This window comes from Ricinus communis, chromosome 6 (assembly GCF_019578655.1).
Source record: "Ricinus communis isolate WT05 ecotype wild-type chromosome 6, ASM1957865v1, whole genome shotgun sequence".
Taxonomy (NCBI): domain Eukaryota; kingdom Viridiplantae; phylum Streptophyta; class Magnoliopsida; order Malpighiales; family Euphorbiaceae; genus Ricinus; species Ricinus communis.
Window position 1 is genome coordinate 27,209,802 of NC_063261.1, and position 27,580 is coordinate 27,237,381.

A 27,580-nucleotide genomic window follows, 5' to 3' on the forward strand; every position below is an offset into this window, starting at 1 on the left:
AAATATAAAAAGTTTTTTATGTTGACAAATAAAATTTTAATTTGGACATGTGTAATTAATTTTGTATTTCATGCTTATATGTAATTACATAATTTTTTATTAATTTATCCATTAATAAATTACATTTCTAACTAAGTAATAATTCTAATTCTAAAAGATAATATTTTAATCATATTTTTAATAATATATTAAATAACAAATTGATTTTCTAAAAGATAATATTTTAATCATATTTTTAATAATATATTAAATAACAAATTGATTTTCTAGTTAGACAATGATTCTAATTCTATAAAATAATATTATTAATATTATATTAATTAATAAGTTAGCTTTCTAATTATGTGATAATTTCTAATCTTAAAAAATAGTAATATCAACTATATTTATAGTATTAATTTTTATATAAAATTAAAAATAAATTTGCAAGTATCAAATTTTTAAATCTAGATATCGAAAAAGTTATGAAAAATCTGATAATAAAAATCGTTATTTCACCCGAATCTCACGGAAATATGAAAGATCGAAGTCTCGGTTAGAGGTATGCTTGGTGAAGTCAAGATATTATTTTTCCAAATAAGAATAGTTAAAAGAATCTCTCCAAATATTAGTATTGCTACCGTCTCCCACCTTCCACCAACACCCTCTTTCTAGAATTGGGGGAACTTACCAAATGCTATTCCAAGTAAAACTTGGGTTATGGCCATGAAGGGTTATGAAAAATATCCCCATATGAGGGTAGTTTTTAGCTTTGAAGGAAGATCCATGATACAAGAGCATATGGATTAAAGTTTAATAACCAACCATGCTTGGCTAAAAAGGCCAGAGTAAAAGACTACAGGTCTCTAAAACCCATACCTTCATTCTCCTTTATAATGCACGTACGATCCCATGGCATCCAAACGCAAACCACGATTCTCATTAGGATTTAGACCCCACTACAAATAATCCATCATGTGCTCAAGCTCTTAACAAAGAGATAAAAGGGATCATGGAAGTGCTCATAGTATATGCTGGCCCGGCTTAAGCTATTAATTTAAGAAGCATCTTCTCACCACCTCTAATAACAACCGACCTTTTCTAGCCTTGAATCTTCTGTCAGAGCTTTTCATGAACAAAGCAAACTACCTTTTTTTTTTTTCTTTTTTTTCTCTTACCAACCAATGAAGGAGGACCAAAATAGCGCCCCATATTCAGCAGATTATACAATACTAAGAACAGCAGCTAGTTGATTCTGAATTGCAGAAGGCACATTAGAGCTATAGAAAACACCAAGCTTCTGGAAATCAATGGATAGCCCAGATGCTTCATCATACTCATCAATAATCCTCTCCATAGCAATACAATCAGACTCTTCTGCTTTAAAGAAAAGAAACTATCGTGTCCGAACAAAAGATGAGAGACATTAAGGGCACCGCGACAGACTCTACAACTGGAAAGTAGACCTCTTTCTTTTCATGTAATGAATTATCTCAAAAACATTATCAGTTATGGCCTGACGAGGGACAAAGGCGAATTGAACATCAGAAATAATCTTAGACAACACAATCTTCAACTGGTTAACAAACACTTTAGAGATAATTTTGAACAACACATTACAAAGAGAAATTGGTCTAAAATCCTTTACCATCTTAAGGGCACGATACTTCAGAATAAGGACAATAGTAGTATCATTCAGAGAGTTTGGAAACTCTCTTTGAGACAACCACTGTGAGACCTTACGAGACTATAGTTATCATCATGAGTTACGACCCATATGAGACCTTAGTTTGACTCTGTAAATTCTCATTCAAGAGAGGCCAAATATAAAATAATAAAAATAATTACTCAAGTTTATGCTTTTATTACATTAAACCGAAAAGAACACCACATTCAGGTATGCTACTAATCGAGAGGAATCCTAACATAATTGTGTTATAGAACCTCTTTACATAATAATAATAATAATAATAAACTGAATTACATAAAAAAAAAAAAAAAAGAAGTAAAGGGAGTTATTTAATTAAAGTAGGCTGTTGGGCTGCAGTAATATCATATAAAGTTGTGGAAATAGCATTTCTGTATAAATATCATAGGTATTAGAGTGTAAATAACATTATACATTTAGTTCCTACTCTAACTTATCTATTTAACTAATTTTTCTGTTATTAGTTGCTCCTTAATGGATTCTTAACAAGATAATAATATAATTCAATAATAAATAAATATAAATTAAAATTACAAAAAGTAATCAAATTATCACATCAAGAAATTATTTCTACAATATTGGATATATCATATTGGTGATCTTCTAGACCAAAATGTTTTTAATATAATTTTTTTACATACGTTGCACGTGAATGTAATATTTTAACTCATTATTATTCATATAATAAGAAAATAAAATAACTAAGAAAATAAAAATTAGTGTGCTAGATATTTATAATATCTCTAACTACTTGTTAATTATAAATTTCGTTTAAATATAAACTACTAATCTCATAAAAGTACGATATTTAATAGGATTTTATATATAATTTCTTGGAGAAAAATTCATGTGTTATATTAAATTTTAATTGTTTATTTTTTTATAGTTAATTTAATAAAATTACTAATGAATTAAAATTTTAGTTTAAGATTTTTTTAATCTTACAAAAATTTTAATATAAATTAGTAAATAATAAATAATAATAAATATTAATTATCAATTGACAAAATTGATAAATTATTATTTAATTATTAATTAAATAATATGCAAGGATTATTTTGATAAATTTATTTGTCCATATTAAAACAACTGAAATTCATTATTGCTGATAAAATAAAATATAATTATTGTTAGAATTTAAAATTATAAAAAAATTAGTGTAGCCCTTAGAGTACAATGTTGATCTAAATGTCACTCTTTCTTTTTAAATAGATTCGCCAATGTATTATATTTATAATTCCATTAATTAAATTAGTAGATTTTATTAAGATAGAAATTTATCACAATTAGAATTATAACCACTTTCAATATTAAAAAGTAAAAGTTTTCTAAATTATAAACTATTTATTTAAATTCTATATTATATTTTTAAATAGAAGAATCTATTTATTATTAATAACCTATTTTTTTAACAGCTAATAATAAATAAGTTTGTTATAATCTTTAAAGCCCAATCTTTCATATAAAGCAAACATTTAGCAAAAATTAAGGCGAGTTTAAAATAATATAAATTGAATTAAAATAATAATAATTTTTAGTAATTATAATAATATATTTATCTGTTCTTCCCCTTCGAACTTTTATACATGTCATGATTATACTATAGGCAAAAGATATGGATAGCTTCTTAAATCTTTTGTCGAATCCCAATTAAGCTCTTAAATTTCAAGTTAAAATAATTAATTCTTTAAATTTTAGGTTAGAATAATGAAGCCCTTAAATTTTAGATTAGAACAATTAAGCCCATAAATTAAATAATATAGAACAATTAAGCTCCTCTATGTAACTTTGTTACTATTACCGTTATTTGGCAAAAGGTACGGATAACCCTCTAGATTTTGGCCAAATCTCAATTAAACCCTTAAACTTTTAGTTGGAATAATTAAAAAGCTCGTTAATTATTTTAATTGATAATGGCCTACATAAAATGACAACCAATAGTATAAAGACACCTAGATTATAAATTCTATATTTTGATTTTTCTAAAAATAATACAAATATTTTAAAAATTATTTGAACAAGAAAAAAGATTAAACCTAGCTGTGAAAAATGAAAGGGTTAAGATAAAATCTAGGTGTGAAAATGTAGGTTTTATCTTTTTTTATTGAAATAATTATTTTAATTCTTGTATTATCTTTTTATTTTAAATTATTTTTTAGAAATATAAAAAAAATAGAATTCATAATCTAGGTGTCTTTATGCTATTGATTGTCATTTTATGTGGCTCATTGTCAATAAAATTAGTTAATGGTAGTAGTAGCGGAATTGCATAGAGGGGTTTAATTATTTCGTATTATTTAGTTTAAGGGCTTAATTATTCTAACTAAGACTTTAAAGGTTTAATTGAGATTTAGCCAAAATTATGGGGGTTATTGGAACATTTTCCAAAGTAGTTAACGATAGTAGTAACGGAATTGCATAGAGAAACTTAATTATTCCAAATTATTTAATTTAAGGGTTTAATTACTCCAACTTAAAATTTAAGGACTTCATTGAAATTCAACCAAAATTGTAAGGGGTTATCTGCACCTTTTGGCTTATGATATATCCTAATTGTTATTGAGTTTGTTTTGTTTAATATTATCTAAAAGATTTATTTTACGATCAAATATTAACATTCTAATAGAGTTTGACTTTTAAAATTAGATTTATATTTAATAAATTATTAATATTTTAATTTTTAATAAAATTAATTAATAAATTAATTTATAACACAATTAAAATACAATTAAATACCTCAAAAATTATTAAAATCATAATCCTAATTTAAATAGGACATTTTTTTATATAAAGCACAAAGCAAAAAGTAAAGCTAGTATTTTGTACAAAGTAAATAATAATTAATTTAAATTAATATAAATTGCTATAAAGTAATTTATATAAGAATAATAATATTAGTCCTTTTTATTGTTATTGAGTTATGTAATATAAATTTACTCAATCATTACTTTATAACATGCATAACAGTACAATTGAAAAGACCATAATTATTATCCCGCTTATTAAAAATTAAAATAACAATAATTTTTAATTATGATTAATATATTTATCTATGTTATGATAAATGATATATCGTAATTGTTATTTAATTTAATATTATTTTAAAATTCTATTTTATAACTAATATTGAAATCTTAATAAAGTTAAACTTTTAGAGTTAGATTATACTTAATAAATTATTAATATTTTTTATTATTAATAGAATTAATTAATAAATGACATAATTAATAAAATTAACTAAATAATTAATAAGGCTGTTTTTAGAAAAATTTATCTATCCTCTCCTTTCGCACTTTTATATATATATATATTATAATATGAAAAAATATAAAATATCAAACCAATCGTTTATCTAACTAAAGATGAAAACATATATAAGTAAAAATAAAGCCACTCAAGAAATTAAGTTTAATACTAAACAATTAAAATAAATTTTTTTGTTATTTAATTATTTAGTTTGATACGAAGCAATTAAATAAAAAAAATTTAGTATTTAATTATTTAGTAAAAATAAAGCCACTCAGGAAATATTTAATTTAAAATATTTTGATAAGTTTTTTGAAAATAAGATTATGGTAAGACTATAATCTTCATAAAACATAAAAAAAATTGCATAAAGAGTTAGAGGCAAAATAATGTTTATCAATTTAACTTCCGGTACTCTTCAACTGATACCTCTTACTTTTATTTTGATATTTTTCACCTCTCAACTTCTGTTGCATTTTTGACACTACATTAATTTGTTTATAGCATCCATTATCAAAATAAAATTGCTGGATTATGAACTTTGACTATTTAGTTATCTTAGAATCTTAACTTTTGATATAAACATCTCAACTTATTTTTTTCTTAATGATATTTAAAATGTTTTTTTTACATGTGGCTTCATTCAATACGTTCACGTATATTACTCTATAAGTATTTAATTGTTACTAGAAAATTAAATTTAGGTATCTATTAGATTAAATTGAAAATTAAATGTGTTTATGAGGTTATGGAAATAGAATTCAGACATTTGACAGATTAAATTAAAAGTTAAGATGTTAACATGACTAAACAATTAAAATTCAAGTGTTTAAATATGCATTATACCTAAAATAAATAAATAATTCAGATTAGATTACTTTTAAAATAATCATTGAATTAGTAAGGAAAAAGTTCTTTTATGTTTTTTTTTTTGACAATTAATAGTTGGATCAAATTAATTTCATGATTTATTTTTATAATCTTAAATTGAAAGTTAAGATCCTCAACTTCCTTCAAGGGTTCAACACTTAGCTCAGTCTGCTCCACAGGTTCAGTAGTATCCACCTCAATATGTCTATACCAGGGCTGAGTTACTAATACTTCAACAGTTGCGATTATAACATATTCAACCATCAAATTATAATTATAAAAAATATAACTATGCGATTGTCAAATTTTAAAAAGTTCGGATTCTATAAGAACAAGTATTCTTATCAATTTTATCCTCTTTCATCTATTATTGATTCAAAATCACAGTCTCGGTATTGAATAAAGCCAGTGGCATAGAATCAATCCTTTGACTAATAGTAAAGATGAGACTACTTAAATCTTGAGTCAAATTAAATGAGTCTCATAATTTTATAATACAGACTCACTAATCCTTTTTTATTCTATTTTTTTTTTTTTGGGTTATGAAAATATCTTACCAGGTTTCAATTAAATCAAATAAGAGATTGGATAAATGGCAAGAGAATAACCCAAAAAAGTAAATAATGCCCCCTCTATCTATGTGTTTATCATAATTATACTGTCTTTTTTATCTTGATTATGCCAAAATACCCATCATGTGAAGTCTATACTTTTTAAGCCAAAGAGCCTTTAGCTAGTAGCTAAGGGTGAGGCACCCATGACTAAGGCACTAGAAATCTTTCTTTTTCTTTTTCTTTCAAGTGTTAGAGAGATATAAAGTTCACACTTAGTCCCACTAAGATTTCTTATAGACCGATTTGTTTGTGCAAAATTGATGTTAAAATGCGATGATGTCTTCACAAACATGTATCAACTACTAATGCTTACAAATCAGGCAGAAAAAAAGGGAAAAAAGAAAAAAGAAAGAAAAGAAATCTATACTTCCAAGAAGGTTCAGGGCTCCAATAGTCCAACCTTTTGAACATTTAAGAACCCCAGCATTTATCATTCAATTGATGAAAGATCCAAAATTTGAGGATAGTTTTTCATAACCCAAAACTTGTGAACTATATGACTAAAATATGACAGCCTTAAATTGAAACAAGTGGTGCAAAGAAGTCACTAAACAGATTCTACTATAAATATGTACATCATCAATTAATAATCTTTAATTATGTTATTCCATCTTGATCCAACTGTTTGCTGCTGCCACCATTGAGGCTTTAGAAAGATACAAGTACTTCAGTCCACACACGCACACACTACCCTAGTGTCCAAAAAGCCACTCTGTCTTATGTGACCCTTATAAAATCCTAGAGTTTGAATATAAAAAAGGAAGAAGAAAAACAGCTGTCTGATGGTTGCTTTTGACACTCAAAAACCTGAATTTTCCACTTCATTCACTTCAATATTGAAAAAAAAAACACCATGTTCACATTGTACCGGATGTGAATCCTTTTGACCAAATAGAATTATTCCTTACTGTGCATTAAATATAATAGAAACCCTACTCGATCATTTTCGTCTCCAACTGGAAACTTTCTTTCTCTTATCATTCTTCCTCTTAGTAACCCTAAATTCCCTTATTCTTTTATATATACATCTCCTCTGTTTCTTGCTCCATTTCCTAACAGGGTTTGTGTTCTGTTTTATCTTAAAACAATGGAATATGAATTCAAGAACACTCCACAAGGGCAACAAGTCAGAATTCCTCCACCAAGGGGTCAAATCAAGGCAAAGATTTTCAAAAATTTGGCAAAGCTAGTAAAGAGCGTAGTGTCAGTGGTTGGAGTTGTGAAGAAGAAGAAGAAGAAGACAGATGGTGACAATGGTGATTCAGATGCTGCTAGTTAATCATGCACTTCAGAAGGAAATCTGCAATCTGATTCTTGACTGCCACCATTCTTCTTTCTTTTGCTTCATTTCATATTCATTTTTCTTGAGGTTTCTTTTAAGAAAATGGATTTGAAGCTTTAACAGTTAAAAACTGAAGTATATCAGATTAAAGAAGGTACCCGTTTCACTAGGGAGATTGTTGTAGGAAACCACAGTTTACATTGTTGTTGTTTTATATATATACAAATTACGCATGTACCAGTTTAGATTTAATTTCCCCATTTTAGTTTTAGATTATTGGTGATGCAGAATCTTCTGTCTCTTTGGTTAATATTATTATACAGTATATGTATACATAAATTTGATGTTTGCCTTTTCTTTTCTTCTTATTATTATCATTATTATCATTTCATGAAATTTTTGTTCTTGGTTTGTTCTCTTTATCTGCTTTGGTAATAATATGGTTGGCAGAGAATTAAAGGCAATATACAACCTTTTCCTGGGTAAGGACATTGAATGGGGCATTGACCTAAGGATGGAAACTCCTTATGCACTCAAAAGATTACATGGGTCTTTGCCTAAAATAAAAGTAAACATAAGAAAAAAAAAAAATACATGGGTCTTTTCTTTATAAATGGTAGGCGAATCTATTTGATGTGGGTTTTATAGGATTAAGATATTAAGTTTATTGGGTTTGGTGGTGGGATTCATATAAAGTATATAATTTAAATAAATTACAGGTGGGGTAGTGCTTATGAGATGAATCTTTGACAATTTCATGAGATGATAATGGTGAAATCTTGGAATAGTACTAGAAAGGTTTTCAAGAATTCAAGTCCAATTTTTTCTCTTCAATTCTTTTTTTTTTTTTTTACATTACTTGTTGCCTGCCAGCTCTATGAATTCTTTATTAGTGATCAGAATAGAAAAATACAACAAAGAACAAAAATAGAAGAAAGAAAATAAAAATCAGCAGTGTGAATTCATCAAAAGATATGGGATTTCTCAGTGTTATCAATTAGTACTGTAAATTGAAGCTTTCTCCTAGACAGAACCCATTTAAAACTTACTTGAGCTGTATACCTGTTCTTATCCTTTTAGCAGACAGTGGATCCCATAAGATTTAATGTCTTGAATTTTAACTAGTATTATAAGTTACATGTGTTATTTCTTTGGGGAGTTACATGGTAAATTCCTTAAGAGAAGGTGCTGGAATCTTTTTATCTTCTGCGCCACTACGCAGCTAGACTCCATTGACTTGGTATATTAGGACATGCTTCTAATACTATATCAGAATTGTTAATGTGTTTCCTTTTGTAATTTGTGACACATGATTTCAGTGTTCATTTTATGTCTGTCTTAACATATAGTAGTTTTCTTTATCTAAATAGTTAATTAAGTGTTTTGCTAAATTTAACCATTCTCTTGACTAGTAAGACAATCCAAAAAAAAAAAAAAACACCCAACAGGGCAAAGAAAATTCCCAATGGAATCTAGATCCCAATTCAAAGAATGCTTTTGTCAAAAATATCCTTCATCACATATTGCCTTCAAAAATAGAAAGAAAAAGAAAAAGAAAAGATAAATCCTTCATCACACACCCATCAATTAGTAACTTTCAAAAGTACTATGTGTTCACACTATGCTTTAAATTTGTGATACAATTGGCCTTATTTATTGAACCACCTATAGAGACACTTCTTACTATATCTCTCACCTATATATTAGTGACTTTCAAAGCCACTTTCTTGTCCATTCTTTCTTTCTAAACAAACACTTATCCAGTCTTTCCCTAAAGAATGGAGAGCAGAAGCAGTAAGCCAGAGAAGAGAAGAAATGGAGGTCTTCCACCAAGAAGAGACCAAATCAAGACCAAGATTTTTGAAGATATTGTTGAGAGTATGAAAAGTCTTATTATAGTAGGAGGAAGAAAGGGTGAGGAAGATGGTGGTCATGGTGGCAAACCAGCAAGAAATGACAATTCTAACTAGTAGAGTTAGCCAACTCTTGAATTTGATTCGGAGAATTGTTATAGAAAAAGAAAAGAAAAGGGGATCAGTTGTTTCCTGTGCAGGTGTTCAAACTAACTTGCAGTAGCTGTCCCATTGCAAATCTACTTTTTCTTTTGCCATTTTCCAGAAGTTATATATATATATAAAGATGAAAAGATTGAGAGGAAGAAATTGCTGAATTCCATCGTCTCCATCTTTCACTTATTTTAATTATTTGCATATGTTCTATCTTTTGTCCTTTTTTTCTGATATTTTAGAAATTCTTTAAAGAATTCACTTTCCTACGGTATATGACAAACAATCAATCAGTATGCTCAATGATAATGTTTTCGCATTTCTTTAAACCGGCGTTCCTATTAAAATAAATTAAGCCTTTTATCACCATTTTCATAAGAATTATTGCAGTAGGATAATGGCTAAAATGGGAAGAAACTAAAAAAGAAAATGAGACCTTAATAGTAACCAAACTTTGATAATTTGCCTCTCTAAAATTGAATTTTGTTTTAGTTATGAGAAGTGTGATCAAGTCGAACTAATACACGAGCTACTCGGATTTGACTTGAAAAATATTTAAAATTGACTCAAGATTGATCGATCCTTTAAACTCCAACTACTCAAATAGCTTGATAAACCAAACTTGAGCTCTATAATAATTTGCTGGAGAGTCTAATGAAGCCTAGACTTAAAAAATATAATCATTATATGAAATATAGGGCTTAACTTTACAATCTTATTAGAATATGTAAGTGATATCCACTATATATATAAATCTGATCTCGTTATAATATTTTTAATTTTAACATAAATTTGCAAATATAGTTGATGAATTTATATTTATATTTATATTTTATAAAATAATTTTAATTATTCTATATGATAAACTTTGAAAAAAAAAGTATAGTTTAATATAAATATTGATAGTCATATTTATAGAATTGGTGAACTAATTTAAATCTAATAACTAAATAGTTTAAATATTAAAAAATAGATTTAAATTCGATTAAGGTTAAACTTGACTTGAAATCGCTCCAACTTGAACCCATCTATTTAGAATTAAATTCGAACTCATCTATATAGGAACGAGCTTGATCTTACATTGTTCAAAATTCAACTCGACCCTACTCATTTACACCCATAAGCACTTGAGCATAAGAAGCTGTGGATTGCATTTGTAAATATTGGAATTATTATGAGCTGCAGTACAGTTATTCTTTTTGGTGTCAACGTGGATGTGTGGGTGGGGGGTACTCTTAGTAAGACATGGATGCAACAAATGTACTTCCATAGATAAAGCACCATTCTCTGCATGTTTCCTTCATATTTTGTCTGATTTCTAGCTCAGTTCTGCAGATGGTGAATCTTTACTTTTATGTATACACTTAGAAGCACATTTAATTAAGGAACAATAACTACTACTATTAAAATAAATAAATTACCCAAGTAAAGTATATGATCCTTATGCACATGAACACTTGCCAACACAAGTACTTTTTCTCCATTGGGTCCTCAACATGCAGCAATTAAATGCATTAAAAAAGCACATATAATTGACGAAAGAGTCGAGGATTCTTTACTGTTGGGATCCCAGTATTATTGTATATAAAACACTGGAAAACATGTGCAACATTGGACCAATACAATGAATCTGGATAACTTAGGAAGCTATCAGGTTGTCCATTTCCACTGCACAAATCACTATCCTTACTTTCTTTCTTTATCCATTATCTTTACTGTGATAAGTTGCTCTAAATTCTTATAAGGTTGATGATTACATTTGCATATTTGTTTGCTTGAACATGAGTAATATATTTTTTTATTTGCTTTTAGAAAATATTTTTCTAATTCTGATGTATTTCCTATTTATAAATCAAATTCAATTAGTATAATAGGATGATGCTAAGATTAGCATATTTCTTAGACTGTAAAACCAAGACTCCAGTGCAGCCTTACCACTTCTATTTTAGTTTTTCTTGTCTTTTTTTTTCTTTTTCTGTCTTTCTAATTCATAAATGGTGGATTAAGACTTGCAAATTAATAGCCCAATAATCAACCTAATAATGCTTCTGGTTTGACAGAAATCAAGAGAATCACACAAAATCCAATCCTGAAGAATCAAACTTAAACAAGGAAGTTAAGCATGACCAGTCTTCTTCTACTACATTGGCAAGTGGCTATAGACTGTGTCCTCATTAATATATAATCCTTGCATGATCTTGAAGTGGGTCCAAATATTTTTCAATTTAGTCACGAAGAATTTTATTCAAGCTAATACTCATATGTTTTGACTTTAAAAAGAAACATATAAAGTGGTTTATGGGACCATATTTGGTTTTACCTTTTTTTTTTTTTTTTTTGTTAAATATTCTAGTTCATTTCCTATAAAGGGAAAATGCATTACTAAATCTTTGAATATTTTATTTTATTTTATTAAGTTTTCTATTTTATTAAATTATGTAACTTCTTTTTCCAATCATTAAAACTCAATAATACAATACATGAGAATTTTATAAGATAATATATAAAATTCTTAATTTAAAAAATGATAAGAAATAAGATTCCAAGAAAATAAAATAAAATAAACAATTTCAAATGCTTAATTATAAGTTTTGGCTCTGATTTTTCTACGTGTGGGATTTATGTGAATGGGATTTTAGTACTTCATAGAACTGTTTAGGTAAAACCCATCATAAACCTTTAAACTTTTCACCCTTTTAATCTTAATTTTGTTTTACTGAATTTTTATTTTTTTATATTTATTTTAATTAAAAACGTAGTAGTCCCTAATAAAACTAAAAATGAAAATATGTAAATTCTATAGAGTAGATAAAAGAAACTATTAAAATATATATGAAAAGTTCAAAATTTAAATACAAATAAAAATATGAAAACCTAATATATATATATATATATATATATATATATATATATATATATATATATATATATATTTTAAATATAAAATTCTTTGATATGCGGTGTTATTTGGACATATATATTTATTCATTGAATTGAAGCTGTAGTTTTACTCAATTTATTAATTAATAGATGCCTTTTCTAGCTAACAATGATTATGATTCTAGCAAATAATAATTTAATAATATTTATAATATATAATAAATCAGTCAATATATATTAACTAATAATTAATTATACAATAATTTCTAATTCTAAATTAATAATATATATTTATTATTAATTAATAAATAATTTTAAAATAACTTTTATATTATTACATCAATAAAATTTAAAGTATCAAAAATCTTAAAAAGATGTTGAAAGATATTTTAAATTGCTTGTTATTTTCTAAATATAATAAATAAATATAATCCCATTAAAATTATGTATACAAAATTTATTATTATTATTTGTGATTAAAGTAATAACAATAATAGTGTAGATAAAAAACTAATAAAATAAAAATTCAGAAGTTAAAATAAAATACAACTAAAAGGTTTAACATAATTTTACCGAAATTTAATGTATATATCCCTTTAATCTCTAACACACTCAACTATCTTCTTAATGTTTTATACTTTTTAATTTTTATTTTTAAATATATATTTCTATGTTTTTTTTATTTTTATATGATTTTTCTGTAATATGAGTGAATAAAAAATAAATATATAAATGTGAAAGAGGATAAAAATAAAAATTAAGATGTAAAAAATAATTAATAATAATAAAAAAATTTAAGAGTATATATTTTGCGTTTTTAAGTTGGAAGCCATAAAGAAGACAGCCTGTCAGATCCTTTTAGATTTCACCATTTTTTACGTTACATCATTGCCAATACGTCATCGTTATGTGGTATGCTCCAACCTCATCTCGCATGCCATGCCACATAATTATAAATAATAAATAAATAACAATAATAATTAATTTTTTATTATTACTATGAACTTAGATAGATAGCGTTAGGTCCCGAAGGCCAGGGATATTATAGTTTATTTATGTTATATGATAATAATAATAATAATAATAAGGAAAAAGCTCCCAAGTCTGGCCATCATAAACCCACTGACATATATGTGTGGGATCCACCTCCATGTCTTTTGATCCATCAGAGAGCGATGACTCCACGTAAGAATTACACTAAAAGATAAGTATTAGAGGAAAAGACTCATTTTAGCCCTTAATGTTTGAATTGAGTAACATTTATGCCCCCAAAGTAAATTTTAAGACATTTAACTTTTAAAATCAACTTTTTCTGAAATATAAAATGAGTAAGCAATAACATAATAAAAATATTAAAAAATAAAGAAAGTAAGGATATATTTTAACAGTAATACCAACAATTAATTAGGAAAAAAATTGATGAAATTAAAAAAAAAAAAAAGACTAGAACGACCGGTGGTAGAAGAAGCAAAAAAGAAGAACATGAGAGTAGATATGAAAGTGATAATAGGGATGGAACTTGTAGTGATGATCAGACGCAACTGACAATCTTCCAAGAAAACATGTCCATTAGAAATGTTTCGACAAATCTAATTTTTTCTAACGGTGGAGATCCTCCAATAATTGAATACTTGCATATTAAATTAAATTACTTATTTGACTAATTTAATAATTATTTAATAAAAACTTTAATGAAAGTAACTTTTAATATAAAATAATAAAATAAAAATATTAATTTTTAAATATTGTGAGATAAATCATTTAATATAGAAAGATAAAAAGACAAAAAAAGGTATAGCAATTGCGCTTGATAATATAATCATATAACTTTGTGGTCTTGGCGGCGATTAGACACTATATTTTATTTATATATAAAAAACACGTTTTTCATAATAACAATTCCCACTTCTCTACTAAGGAGCAAGCACTCGAACTGGAGTCAAGACTAACAAATAAATTAAAATCACATTTATTAAACTTGTATAAGTTTAGCAGGTAAATCAAACATCAAAAAATAAATAGTATTTATCGGTGTTTAATTAGGAAAGTAACTTATTAATCAATAAATTAGTAGAAAAAATCATAATTTATATATAAACTTAAATCTCATGTGCCAAAAATAAATACACATGTTAAAATAAAAATTATATATAAGCACACATATCAAAAGAATTTTTAAGTCTCAGAGATTTTATATATATATATCAAATTATGAGACTATTTTTTCTTTTTTTGATTTTTTCGCTAAATTGAATAAAAATTGATATAGCTGATTTTGGATGAAATTTAAGTTAATAAAGAATCGAGTGGGGTTGAATCACTAACAATTGACATCGAACAAATGAATTATAGTTGTTAATTGAATTTCAATCTAAATTGTTTTATTTTCAGAGTATTAAAATATAAAAAAGAAAACTATAAATTTTGTGTTAAAAGTAAAAAGAGAAGGAGATGAGGTGTGAATATGAGGATCCATCTTCTTTGCCAGTCATAGAGATTAGACGGATGTTAACTCCATTCACTTTTACATCCACGGAGAGGTATAGAGTCAAAACATTTTTATTATTTAAGAGTTTAATTGTACCTAAAGTTAATATAAGGATAAATGCTTTTGCCATTATATTTTAGCTTCCAAATTAAGCAGAAGATTATTGATGTTAATAATAATTTAATGACCTAATAAAAGACAGAAATTACTCTGACTTAACCAGTGTACCTAAACTTCATTACAAAAAAAGGAGGACAAATTAAAATTTAATAATTATTAGAGAAATTCCCTTATAAAGTTATGTTACATATTCAATTACTCCATCATTTTTGTTTGTGGTATATTATCCCACTATCAAAACGTGATTTATAGAAAATCATGGATCACTTATTGTTCGACTAGACTTAGTTTAACATAAGAGGCCACCCAAGTGACCCCCGGAAGATAAGAACACAAATTGGTCTATCTTTTGAGTCTTGCCTTCATGCTTAAGTTAACATGTCATATTTACTTCTCACTTTCACTTGTCTAGAATTAATCAAATTCTTTTTTCAAAGATTCTTATCTTAATTCTTTTGAACATGTTTTCCTTTCTTTGGGTGTAGAACTTTTCAATGTATTTGGTAGGAGTGGAAAAAGAGACATGCAATTATGCAACTATTAAGCATGTCATTTGAGGATTAAAAAGTGTCAAATGCTCAGATTTAATAATGGAGGAATCATAAGTGAAGAGGACAAGAAGAACCCACCTTTTCTTTTTGTTAGTTATTAGAATACCCAACAATTATATGTTTTGACCATCTTTGGCTCTTTACTTCTCTTTTTATTTATTTATTTTCTTATTTTTTATGGGGGAAGAAGCCATGTATTTCTTGAAATGATGAGTAAAGAAGCAGATTCTAAGTGGCCTTCTTCTCTTATATGTCCGACATGCACATGGTCATGTCTCTTTTGACTAGAATTTCTGGTGTTGCCTTAGCTACTAAAGTCCAATGAAACAAATTTGCAGTTGCTTTCTGCTACAAATTCAACACTGGGTATTTTCTTTCTTTTTCTCCTCAATTCCCATTCTAGTTGCACTCAAGCGAGTCAATCAATCCCAAAATGCAATAATATCTCTTGATAAAATGTTACTTCAAAGGAAAATAAAAAAGAACGTTTATTATTGTGGGTCACATCATAACCAAGATTTTAAATTAGATAATAGTTGATAGTTTTATTATATAAATAAGGTGTTTTAATAATTTATTGGTAATATATTTTATATACGTAATATGTGGAAATAAGTACTTATTATATCACTTTAGTTTTTATTATTTAATTTAAGATGTTAATAGTAAAAAATGAAGAAATCTGAGTTAAATATTCATAAATAGACTTAAATTGAATTGCTACTGCTGAAACTCAGAATAAAAAACGTGCAGACTGCTAATTATTAGGCTTAATCGAAAAATACAAGCCCACAAAAAAATTAATTAGTTATTTCATAATTATAGACAACTACTTTTAAGTTATTTATTTTATTTAAGATAGTTAAGAAGATAATTATTAGAGGTGTTTTTGCTTAGATAAGGAATCTGCAAAAGAAATCTCTATAAATAGTGGAGATTAGTTATACAACAGGAGATACACATTCAGTCTACATCTGTCTATTATTTCTCTCTCTCCAACTCTCTATAGTTCATCTTTCATAAACACTTAGCTTTAGTTTTTACATTACTCTTTGTGCTTTAGTTTTTACATTACTCTTTGTGCTTTAGTTTTTACATTACTCTTTGAAGATTTTAAGGAGTTTTTCAAGAAGTGAAGAATGAGGACCAATTATCTTTATATCTTGAAGAATTTCTAAATCTTGAAGGAGTTTTTATTTTCTGCTGTATTTTTATATCTTTCTATTTAATTATAATGACCGTTGAATTAAATATTTTAGGCTAATTTCCGTAAGTGTTTAGTTTAGTATTTTACTTATGTCAACCTTGTTATTTATCTATTTAATGAATGATTTCTAAACTTTCATATCTTTATTAGTTTCAAATATTATTGTTAGTTGATTAATATGTCAATTTAATTATAATACTTGTTATGAAAATATCTAAGTTGAATACATTAGAACATCATCTTTACTTCAATCCATGTTGGTATAAGGAACTTAAGTTGTATCATTATAGTTTGAATGACTTAGGAAAAATACATATCATCATCTCATTAATTAGATCTAGGCTTAAAGCAAAATAAGGAGAATACTAAGTATTGACTAGACTAGATACTATTATATCATATAGTTTTCATCAATCATTTGCATATTTACTTGTAGTTTATTTAATTTATTTTATATTTCATTTTTCTAAAACATTGGTTTAGAGCGTTTAGATTTATTCTTAGTGTTTTTATGTGATAATTAGTCTTTATAGTACATGTTCTACAATTCTTTGTGAAATCGACCTTATAGTAAATTTACCCTTACTACAATTCGATTCGTACACTTGCGAATACTAAGTTTGAGACATCAATAGTTATCTCTAAAATAAACCTAAAGAAATGCAATTGATAGTTTCAAAAACTATTTATGTACATCATTCTTAAGAAAAAAGGAAAATAAATAGTTTGGACCACAAAAATGCTCATTCACAAAAATTCTCTACACTTCGACCTCAATCCAAGGAATAATGAACCAAATTTTAACTAGTATAACTAGGGAGCATTAATTATGTTCATTTTTGTGGCTCAAATTTCAATCTTACTATATGAATACTAAGAGATTATGGTCTATATTTCTATAATAAAACTCACGACTTTCTTTGAGTTTCTCTCTTTTTTTCTTTATTTGAAAAGCATCAGCAACGTAATTAAAAATTCATCTCGAGCTAGAAAATAAGTATTTTTTATAATGATAATTATTAAACTACATCAGACTAAAGCGGTATATTTTAATTATATTTCTCTTAAATTATTTCTGAGCTCGAATAAATTAACAGATTTAAAAAATAAATATTTTATTCCCTAAGCCACCCCGAATTACAGCCCATCCAAACCCAAGGTAGTTCAGTTCCGCCCTTGGAAAGCATGATACCCCATTGGGAATTTGAAGCCTTGATTAGCTAGAAATCTGCGCATCTATTACTTTCTTTGAGCACGTATTAGAATTACACTTCCTACTCTTAGTTGATCATCCTAATCTCCATAACAAGGGCTTTATGCCGAAGGTTTATAGCCTCCATATCGTTAAGAATATCTACTATATTTTTTAAATGTTAAATATATCATGTGAGTTGCTATTTAGTTTTTAAATTATTTTATTCGTTATAGATTCAATGGATCATAAATTATGAATTTCACAATAAAAAAAGAGAAAAATACATATCATGTGACTTGATGCTTGATCATATAGTATTACATGGATTTTATTTTCATATTTATTAAGATATCTTATGGCTCATTCTATTTGTAAATAGATGATGTCATATAGAATTAACATAGCAAGGGTAAAATGAAAAAACTTTGATCACATGGCAAGAGATACACATATTATGTCAACTATTTAAATGATACAGGTCATCTGTACATAAGTTAGTAGTAGATTAGTTCGTAGCTTTTAAGGACCGGCCCGAAGCAATTTTATGACCTCATTATCGTGTCAAAGAATCATTCTTCATACTATATCTATTTTGAAATGAGCCATTTGGTTGAGTACCCTAAGGGATTATAATGATTTTAAGACCATTAGAAAAGTTGAATTCTCACCTGAAAGATCGGGACAAGTGAGGGAGCGAAGATGATGGCTTTACATCCTTTACGGAGAGCCTAAGATTCTCCTCTCTAAAATCAAAAGTTCTAAGTTCGAAAGGTTAAGCACGAATAGAAAAGGCTTGAGAAGCACCTTTATTCACCTAGGCAATAACACCTAGCCTCTACTAGAATAAATAAGTCTGTGTCTAGTCTAATAATATTATCTTAATCTAGTCTTTATACATATTTTAACATCTACTTTTTTAATCTTATTAGCATATAAGGTGAGAAAAGTAAAAAAACTAGCCTAAAAATAAGGTATTTTAGTACCCCAACTAGTCCTAGAAAGGAAACACATTAGTGCCTTTACTACTTCTAATCATGAGGCACATTAATACCTTAAATTTTTTCTCCACATATCAAAGTGATAAAATCAATCATCCAGTTTTATTTCCCTTAAGTCTAGGCGTTGAGTTTTTCTTATCTTTAGTATTTGAGATGAACATATGTGTTGAGGCATGCGATGCTTACATTGGTAAATTTGATTTATTTTATATAGACTTATGAAGTGATAACATAAATTAACAAGTTGATTTTAAGGTTTAATCATGTGAAATTTAATCCTAAAGAATACAAATAAACATACATAGAGGGAGGTAAGGAGAATAGAATAACCAAAAAGGAATTAAGATAATAGGTACAATGTAGAGGGCCTAATCACAATACAAACTTTAAAAGCCTTCACATAAATAAATCATGCCAATAATAATAAAAGAATTCTTACGAACCCTTAACGTTCCTACCGAACGAAACAAGTCATGCATCAATACGTTAGCACATTAATACATCATGAATAACAATTAAAATAAGGCAAATGATGAATAAAAGCAATAAAGATAATTAATAAACAAAATTTAATAAAAGGAAAACTATTAAAGTACTAGAAAATAAAAGTAGAATATAACATTTAAATAAAGAAAATATAATAAAATAAATAGGGCATAAAGTAATTAAAATTAAGTTACTTGGCTCATCCCAGGAGTGAATCTACAAGAGTCAAATGTGAACTTGCACGAAGTCAAGCTCCTCAGGTATTCTAAAGGTTTAAAATTGCGTAGTTTTGAACCAAATTAAGTTGAACTTGTGCAAGTAAAGGTTCCACTTGCGGGAGTTCAAACACTCAGAAGCAGAGAACAATAAAATAGTGATGTTTAGGCTAGAAATGATGTTGTTATGATTCAATTAGTCTCTAGACACATGCTCGTGAGGTAAACCCGCACGAGCTCAGAGGTTCAGAGCTTGGAACTCGCCAAACAATATAATTTTAAGCTTAAACAATGTCATTTTGTACTCAATTAGTCTCTAGTCTTGCAAGTGCGAGGTGCTTAATGGCTCAAACTTTGGAACTCGCCAAAATAACAACATATACAAGCAAAACACTATAAAATTTGAACAAAACAACATAAACCAAGCTAAATAAGCATGAATACACAGATTACAGGGTCCACTCACGTGAGATCAGCTACCCATAAGCTAAAACTCCATATTTTGAGTAAAAACGCAAAAAAACTAAAAAAGTCAACAATAAATCAATGCAACAGATGCAATAGAGGATGAAATCGAGATAAATATTAGATTTAGGCCCTCAAGTGGTAAAAGTAAATGGGTGAGAAGGAAAGGAAATAGTTTCTAGTCTTAACATACTTACAACCACTCAAGAACTAAGAAAACTCTCTCCTTTCTCTTTTTTTTTTTTCTTTTTCAAAATGAATTTTCAAGGGTTTGACTTGGTTTTTCCTTTTCTTCTCTTTCTTTTCTTTTTTTTTTCTTTCCTTTCCTCTCTTTTTTCTTTTAAAAATCTAACCTTTGACTTAGAAGATGAGTCCTCTATTTATAGGCAATTTTTGGTCTTAAAATCGAATGGCTCACAAATTTTTTTGCACTTTTTTCCACCATTAGAAGAGCGATACCTTATTAATAAGGTCTTTGTAGACGCTAAGCTCTTGCAAGCTCAGGTCAAGCCCGAGCTTTATGCGCGCAAGTTTAGCCTGAGCGTGCGCAAGCTCAGCTTGAACTTGTGAAGCTTAGGTCAAGGACCATGTTGGCACTTTACGCTAGCCTCGCGCAAGCTTAGGGTGAACTCGCCCAAGCTCACCCTAAACCAGCGTGAGCTTATATCTAGGGTTTAATTCTGTAAACTCTTTTTGACCCTGTTTTCTTATTTTCGAGCGATCTTTGAGATTCTTGCATTTATCACTTAGTTCTATCTTTTTAATAAATATCAGCGTAGAAAGCATGATAGGAATATAAATAATTTCAATTTATGCCTACTTAGACACATGCTAGGAATATCACACTTATTATATGAAAGAACTTTAGAAATCTTTCTCAAATTCTAGAAAACTCCAAAAAAACGTTAGGAAATTGGCAGCAAATATTATTATTTTTTAGGACTAGAAATTATTACTAATATATTAGTCAATCTAATAGTAAAATATAAATTAAAATACTATATTTTAGAAAGAATCATTACCTAATTAGGAAACTAAATTATTAATTAATATAATATTAAAATATAATAATTTATTATTTAAAAAAAAGAACTATTGCTACATTAGAAAAGTAATTTAATAATTGATAAATTAATACAAAAATATCATATAATTACACATCATCTTAATTTTCATGTGATAAAAGTAAATACATATAAAAAATTAATCATATGTGTTTGATGTTTCCAAATTTATATATACTGGTTATTTACTTACACATTGCACGGTCATTGTAATTTTTATAATTATAAATACTGATATAAATTGAATTTATAGATAAAACTATATAGAATTTTTAATACTTTATAATATTTTAAAAACTAGTAATAAATTAAATACTTTTAAATGATCTTAAAACTGTTTTAATATTTTAAAATTTTATTGATTTCAAATTTTTTTATTAATGCAATAATATAAATTTTTTTAAATATATTTATTAATAGATTTTTAGTATTATATATAGATTAATAATATAAATATAATTAATATTACTACTTTTTAGAATTAAAAATTAATTGTATAATTAGAAAACTAATTTATTAGTTAATAAAAATATTATTTTTAAAATTATAATTATCGTTTAATTAAAAAAACTAGTATATTCGTTAATATAATATTAAAAATTCTATTTTCTAGAATTCGAGTCATTATTTAATTAATATTAATTTATTAATTAATAAATTAATAAAAATAATAAAATTATATATAAATTTGAATCTTATATATTAAAATATAATCACATATGTCAAGAAATTCTTAGGTTTCATATATATATATATATATATATATATATATATATATATATGCACGTTATACACGTAAATTTCAATAGAATTTTGATCTTTTAAAAGAAAATTAGTAAAAGAAAAAAGAAATGAATTTTAAATTTTCATGATAGAAAAAATCAAAAATTAACAAAAATATTAAGTAGTAAATAATCCTAATTAATAAAGTAAAATTAAAAATATCATACATCTTTTTCATGATTTTCTATCTTTGATTTTTACGAAAAATTATATTAAGTAATTTGAATTCCATCATGAGTGAAATTTTTATTGAATTAGAATTAATTATAATTAATTCTATTACAATTAGAATTAAAAAAAATTAAATTAATTATATATAAATTTAGAATAAGAAAGTTAGTAATTGTGTGTTACCTTATAAGATTAAGTATATTTTAGATATATATATATATATATATATATCAATTGTTTCCTTTTTATTTTTTATCATCAAGCAAGTAATCTTTTATCTATTTGATTAATGTTTATATTCTCAAATGAAGAGATTACAGAATATCTTTTATTAGAATCCAGGATTATCGTAGTAGTTCACTACTCTCAAGATCCTAAACCAAATCCATAACAAACAACACTATTATCTTTCATTTCATCAATTAATTATTACACAATGCGTCTTATGGACATAAACAAATTTATTGATAACCCTACACAACATTAAGCATACTTTTAAAGACAACAGAGAAAAAAGAACCCACAACTTCACTTTATTTATTTCATATTCTGTGTGTAATTTTCTGTTTTATTTTTCCTCCTAAACTACCGAACTCGTCCAATTAAATTTTTTGTCCCAGGTTTGACTATCAACACTGAAAAAAATCCCTTCATCTTGAGCTCTCCAGAAGCAAGTTTGTGTGTCACAACATAGATTTGCCTCAACATTATCTCTAAACACATCAACATGTTGATTTTTGTTATCCCACTCAAAGAAGCAAGTAAATAGAGTTCTGCCAAAGACTTTTAACCCAAATTTGAAATTGAAATCTCCTCCAATATATAGGTGGTGCTCCCCTAGATCATCATCTAGTGACCAACATCTGAGGAACAGTGGGTTTGCATTGCTGCTCAAGCCATTTATAACATGAACCCTAAACTTAAAACAAAACCCATCTTCATTTTCAGTTTCTACAGGCCGCCTTGCAAGAACTGGGTGATGACGATGATGATAAATTGCTAGAAGAAGAATAAGAAGAAGAAGCAATGAGGGAGAGGAATGAACCTTAGTAGTAGGTACCATTGCTTAGAGATGTATATTTTGTTGATAAAAGAAAGTTTTCTTTGGTAAGTATAAGAGTATCTCAGATTATATACATATATATCTGCTAATGTTGTAAGTTTGGAAATTGGAACAAAGAAGGTAAGATTAGAATAAAAGGCAAGCCGAATCACAAAAGAATATGCATATAAATGGTAATCAAAAGAAGCATATCGGAAAATTAATGTCAGGCCAAGAATTTCTAGTATGAAAGTTATTAGGACAACCAATACTATCGAATAAATCAGTTACTGTTTGAGAATCAATATTAAAAGGGTTAAGTGCAAATTTAATCATGACCATTTCCCCTTTTTTACAATTTTAACCAACCCTTACAATTTTAGCAATTTGAATCACAAGCTTTGAAAAATTTACAATTCGAAGTAATCAACTAAACTCCATTCAAAATCAAATGCCGTGGCTGTTAAGCTTGTCCAACTCAATTAAAAGGGTTTGCCACGTTAAAAATCCCTTCTCCACGCTCAAAACTCATGGTTTGGTCATATTAGGAATTTGTGGAAAGGAAAAGAAGCTGCATTGTGAAAAGACCTCTTTACTGTTGGTCTTCATGGAATCAGAGATGTGCATATTACTCAGGATTTCAGCATCAAGTTTCTCCTATAAACCAAACCCTTTTAAATCAATACCTTGAAACATGCCTGAACAAATTAACATATGACAGAAGAACCTAGCGATTATGCCCTGTTTTAGCGTATTGAATATCAGCATGAACTGAATTAGCTGCCAAATCCAAATCCCACCCAGCTTTTCTCATCGTCTCAATTAAAATATTAATAAACTTGTGTGTAGCTCTATAAGTATCTTTTAACACAGAATCAAAAACAATAGCAGACAATAAAACATCACAAGAAGATGAATTCAAATTGAAATTACCATTTATCCACATTGACAACTTAAAATTAGACCTTTCTATGTCACTCAATTTCTTCCTTAATTCAAAAACTTCATTATCCTTTCTATCAATCTCTTCTTGTAAATGATCAGAAACAGTTCCCCTTGCTTTGATTTTCTTGTACTTGAGCTTCTAAGCGAGACCCAATACCTAAATCAACACCAAAGTGTAGATTTTTTCATATATCCCCGTACAATTGCTTTAAATCAGACAATCTTTGAAGATGCGAAACTAAAGCCTCATCAGCAGCTGTGATGCTCTCCTCGTTAAAAGGCAGATGGACAGTCTCTAGCTGTAAATATGAAGCTTCAACTGAAGAAATCGTTGCAAATATTAAAGAAATCAAAGTTTAAGCCGTTTTCTGGTTAGGAATGAAGTCTTCGGCGGAGTCAATGAGAGATAAACCGTCATCATCGGCAGCAGCGGTGGTGGTTTCTTCATCAGCGAAGAACTCGAAAGTTTTGGTCTTAAAGCCAAGGCGAATTTCTGAAACATTTCAGAGACTGGTGGAGCTTTGGGTGTTGTTGATGATACGGTATCCATCATTTCAGTCATGAGAAATTTCTATTTCTTTTCTTGATTTGGGTTTTGTTAAGAGAATGACATTAAATTCCCAAATTACATTTGCGGTTTCTGACGTTTGTTAAAGGCAAACGATGCGTTTTGCATTTTGGGGTGTGTTGAAAGGGTTTCTGACGTGGCAAACACTTTTAATTGAGTTGAACAAGCTTAAGAAGTTCCGTATTTAATTTTAGACGTAGTTTAGTTGTTTGCTTTGAATTGTATATTCTTTTTAAAATTTATGATTCAAATTTTTAAAATTGTAAAAAAATGGCAAAAGTCATAATTAAAATTGTATTTACCCCATATTAAAAATACAACCAATCAATTATTTATTTATTGCTTTGAACTATATATTTCTTTCCTTTTTCTTTTCTTAATTCTGAACAGGCTACAAAGGAAGATTTATGTATAATACTTTAAATGGTTACGAGTACTCATCATAAATATACTAAATAAAATATATTTATTATTATAATTGTTATACATTGTAAAACTACTTATTATCAATTATTTACTCTCACAAAAGCCTTATTTTATCCATTTGTTATTTTCATATACATATTTTAGTAATTATAATAATAAATAATTGAATTGCTCGATTCTACTAATTAAAATGGATTTGCAGTAGTAGAATAACGAAAAGAATCTCGAATTAATAATTTGATTGAAAAATAAAATTACAAATTGAAATTTACTCATGATCCACAACTAGACTAAATTTTACTTTGACTGAAGAATTCTATTTAACAAAAATTAGTGTTCTTTGCATTCTTTGTTTTCTTAAAATTTTTCTGTTGAAATGACCGAAATTTTCCCTATGTGTACATTCTGTGTAATTGATTTTCTATTATTGGTTAAATAGAAAAAGGTACAATTCGTTGAACGAAAAGTTCATATTTAAAAAAAAAAATATATATTTCCTGAAAAGCATAAGAATTTCTCACGAAATTAATCTGTAGTAATCTGGAATAATATCGATTGCATTATACAAAATTGTATGTAACAGTGTCTTATATAATTTCTCTATCTTTTTCGGTCTCTTCAAATCATCACATATCTTTCCTAATTCATTGCATAAATAGATTTATAAGATTTTAATTTATAAACTCCGTCTGATTATATTAATACATAAATTTTTATTTTTTAACATATTTATCTTATGTTTTTACTTATGGAAAGACCAAAAAAAGAAATATATCAATTTATTTGACAAAGTTGAAAATAGAAAAATATTTATTCATCCATTCCATATGTAAAACAAAGGCATTACACATACGTAGGACAATTCATAATCACTACATCATTTCTGTAATTTTTGGTATGTCTCTCCTTTTATTGCAACCAGTCAACACTTTTGGACCAATTTTGATTATCCACACTAAAATAGATACCATCATCCTGAGTTCTCCAATAGCAATTATCATCCCCAACACAACACAAAGAGGCCTCAATATTATCCCTGAACACATCAATTTGTTGGTGTTTTGCACCCCAATTGAAAGAACAAGTGAACCTAGTTTTTCCACCAAACACTTTCAAGCCAAATTTGAAGTTGAAATCTCCTCCAATATACAAAGTGTGGTTACCAAGATCATCATCTAGAGACCAACAATGGAGTAACAATGGGTTGTTATTGTTGCTAAACCCATCTATGATATGAACCCTAAATTTGAAACACAGACCATCTGCACCACTTGTACTTTCCATTGGGGCCATTGGCCGCCATGCAAAAACTTGGTGCTGAGTTGCTACAAGGAAAATGAGACAGAACTGAACCCATGAAAGACCCATTTCTTAGCTTTTAGAAACGTATGCTTTTCTTTTTTTTAGTGCATAGTGGATAATGCTTCATTGGGTATTTATAGAGGAAAAGGATATCCTCTTGGATTAGATAGCAATAAATAATAAGGTAACATTATAATAAAAAAGCAATAATATTGAATGAGAAACATAAAAAACGGATTTTAAAAATGGAAAGTAAATTGGTGATAATTATGCGTTAGATAATTTGTCACAAGTAAATAAATCTTTATTCACAAGGATACTTGTCAAATCAGATTTTCTTTTTTATTTACTAGAGAGATTTATGTTGCAATTACTATATGATGTCCGTTTACTGTGAAACCAATAAATGGAAATAGTCAACTGTTGCTGTTTGGTAATAAATTATTAAATAATTAGTTCAATAAATTCACAAAAATTTATAAACAAATGATTAATTTATACATTTTAATCCATTAAATTCTAATGTCATGGCATGAATCAAGCATTTTTTTTCATTATATATGACAAAAATCTTTTTTGATTTAATAAATTTGTGAATATCGTGCTTCAGATTGCCTATCCAAATTTACAGTTTATTTTTAATGGAAATTGCAGTTATTTTTATAAGATTCTATGTTTTAAAAAATAAAATAAAAAAGGAAATCATAATTTAATTTTTTTTAAGACTTAAATGCAGTTACAAGTAAATTGAGAGTAAAACTCCTCACCTTTAATTGAGCCAAAAAAAAATCATACCCAATCAATCTAGACCATTGATTGGTACCTCTCGGAAAACCTATGAAAACCATATTGCAAAACAAGAAGTATGCAACAATATTATATCAAAACTGAAGTGTTTGATCAACTTAAAACGAGGATAGGCATTCCTCTTTTCGGGTAGACAATACCCTAAAATCTAAATAGCAGGGA

At 27.1% G+C, this 27,580-nt stretch overlaps 2 protein-coding genes and 1 pseudogene across 2 annotated transcripts; all 3 read right to left on the bottom strand.

Moving 5' to 3' along the window:
* Window positions 1-22,716: 22,716 nt before the first annotated feature.
* Window positions 22,717-23,473, bottom strand: LOC8281971 (S-protein homolog 2). The gene has a single exon (XM_002523880.2). It carries the CDS (start codon window positions 23,389-23,391, stop codon window positions 22,909-22,911), a length of 483 nt encoding a protein of 160 aa, XP_002523926.1. The 5' UTR covers window positions 23,392-23,473; the 3' UTR covers window positions 22,717-22,908.
* A 146-nt stretch (window positions 23,474-23,619) lies between these two features.
* LOC107261629 lies at window positions 23,620-25,018 on the bottom strand (annotated as a pseudogene).
* A 1,200-nt stretch (window positions 25,019-26,218) lies between these two features.
* Window positions 26,219-26,677, bottom strand: LOC8281972 (conserved hypothetical protein). The gene has a single exon (XM_002523881.2). The coding sequence runs from the start codon at window positions 26,675-26,677 to the stop codon at window positions 26,219-26,221; it is 459 nt and encodes a 152-aa protein (XP_002523927.2).
* Window positions 26,678-27,580: the final 903 nt, after the last annotated feature.

Coding starts and splice junctions, on each gene's coding strand:
- LOC8281972 (XM_002523881.2), bottom strand. CDS start 26,677: ATGGGTCTTTCATGGGTTCAGTTCTGTCTCATTTTCCTTGTAGCAACT.
- LOC8281971 (XM_002523880.2), bottom strand. CDS start 23,391: ATGGTACCTACTACTAAGGTTCATTCCTCTCCCTCATTGCTTCTTCTT.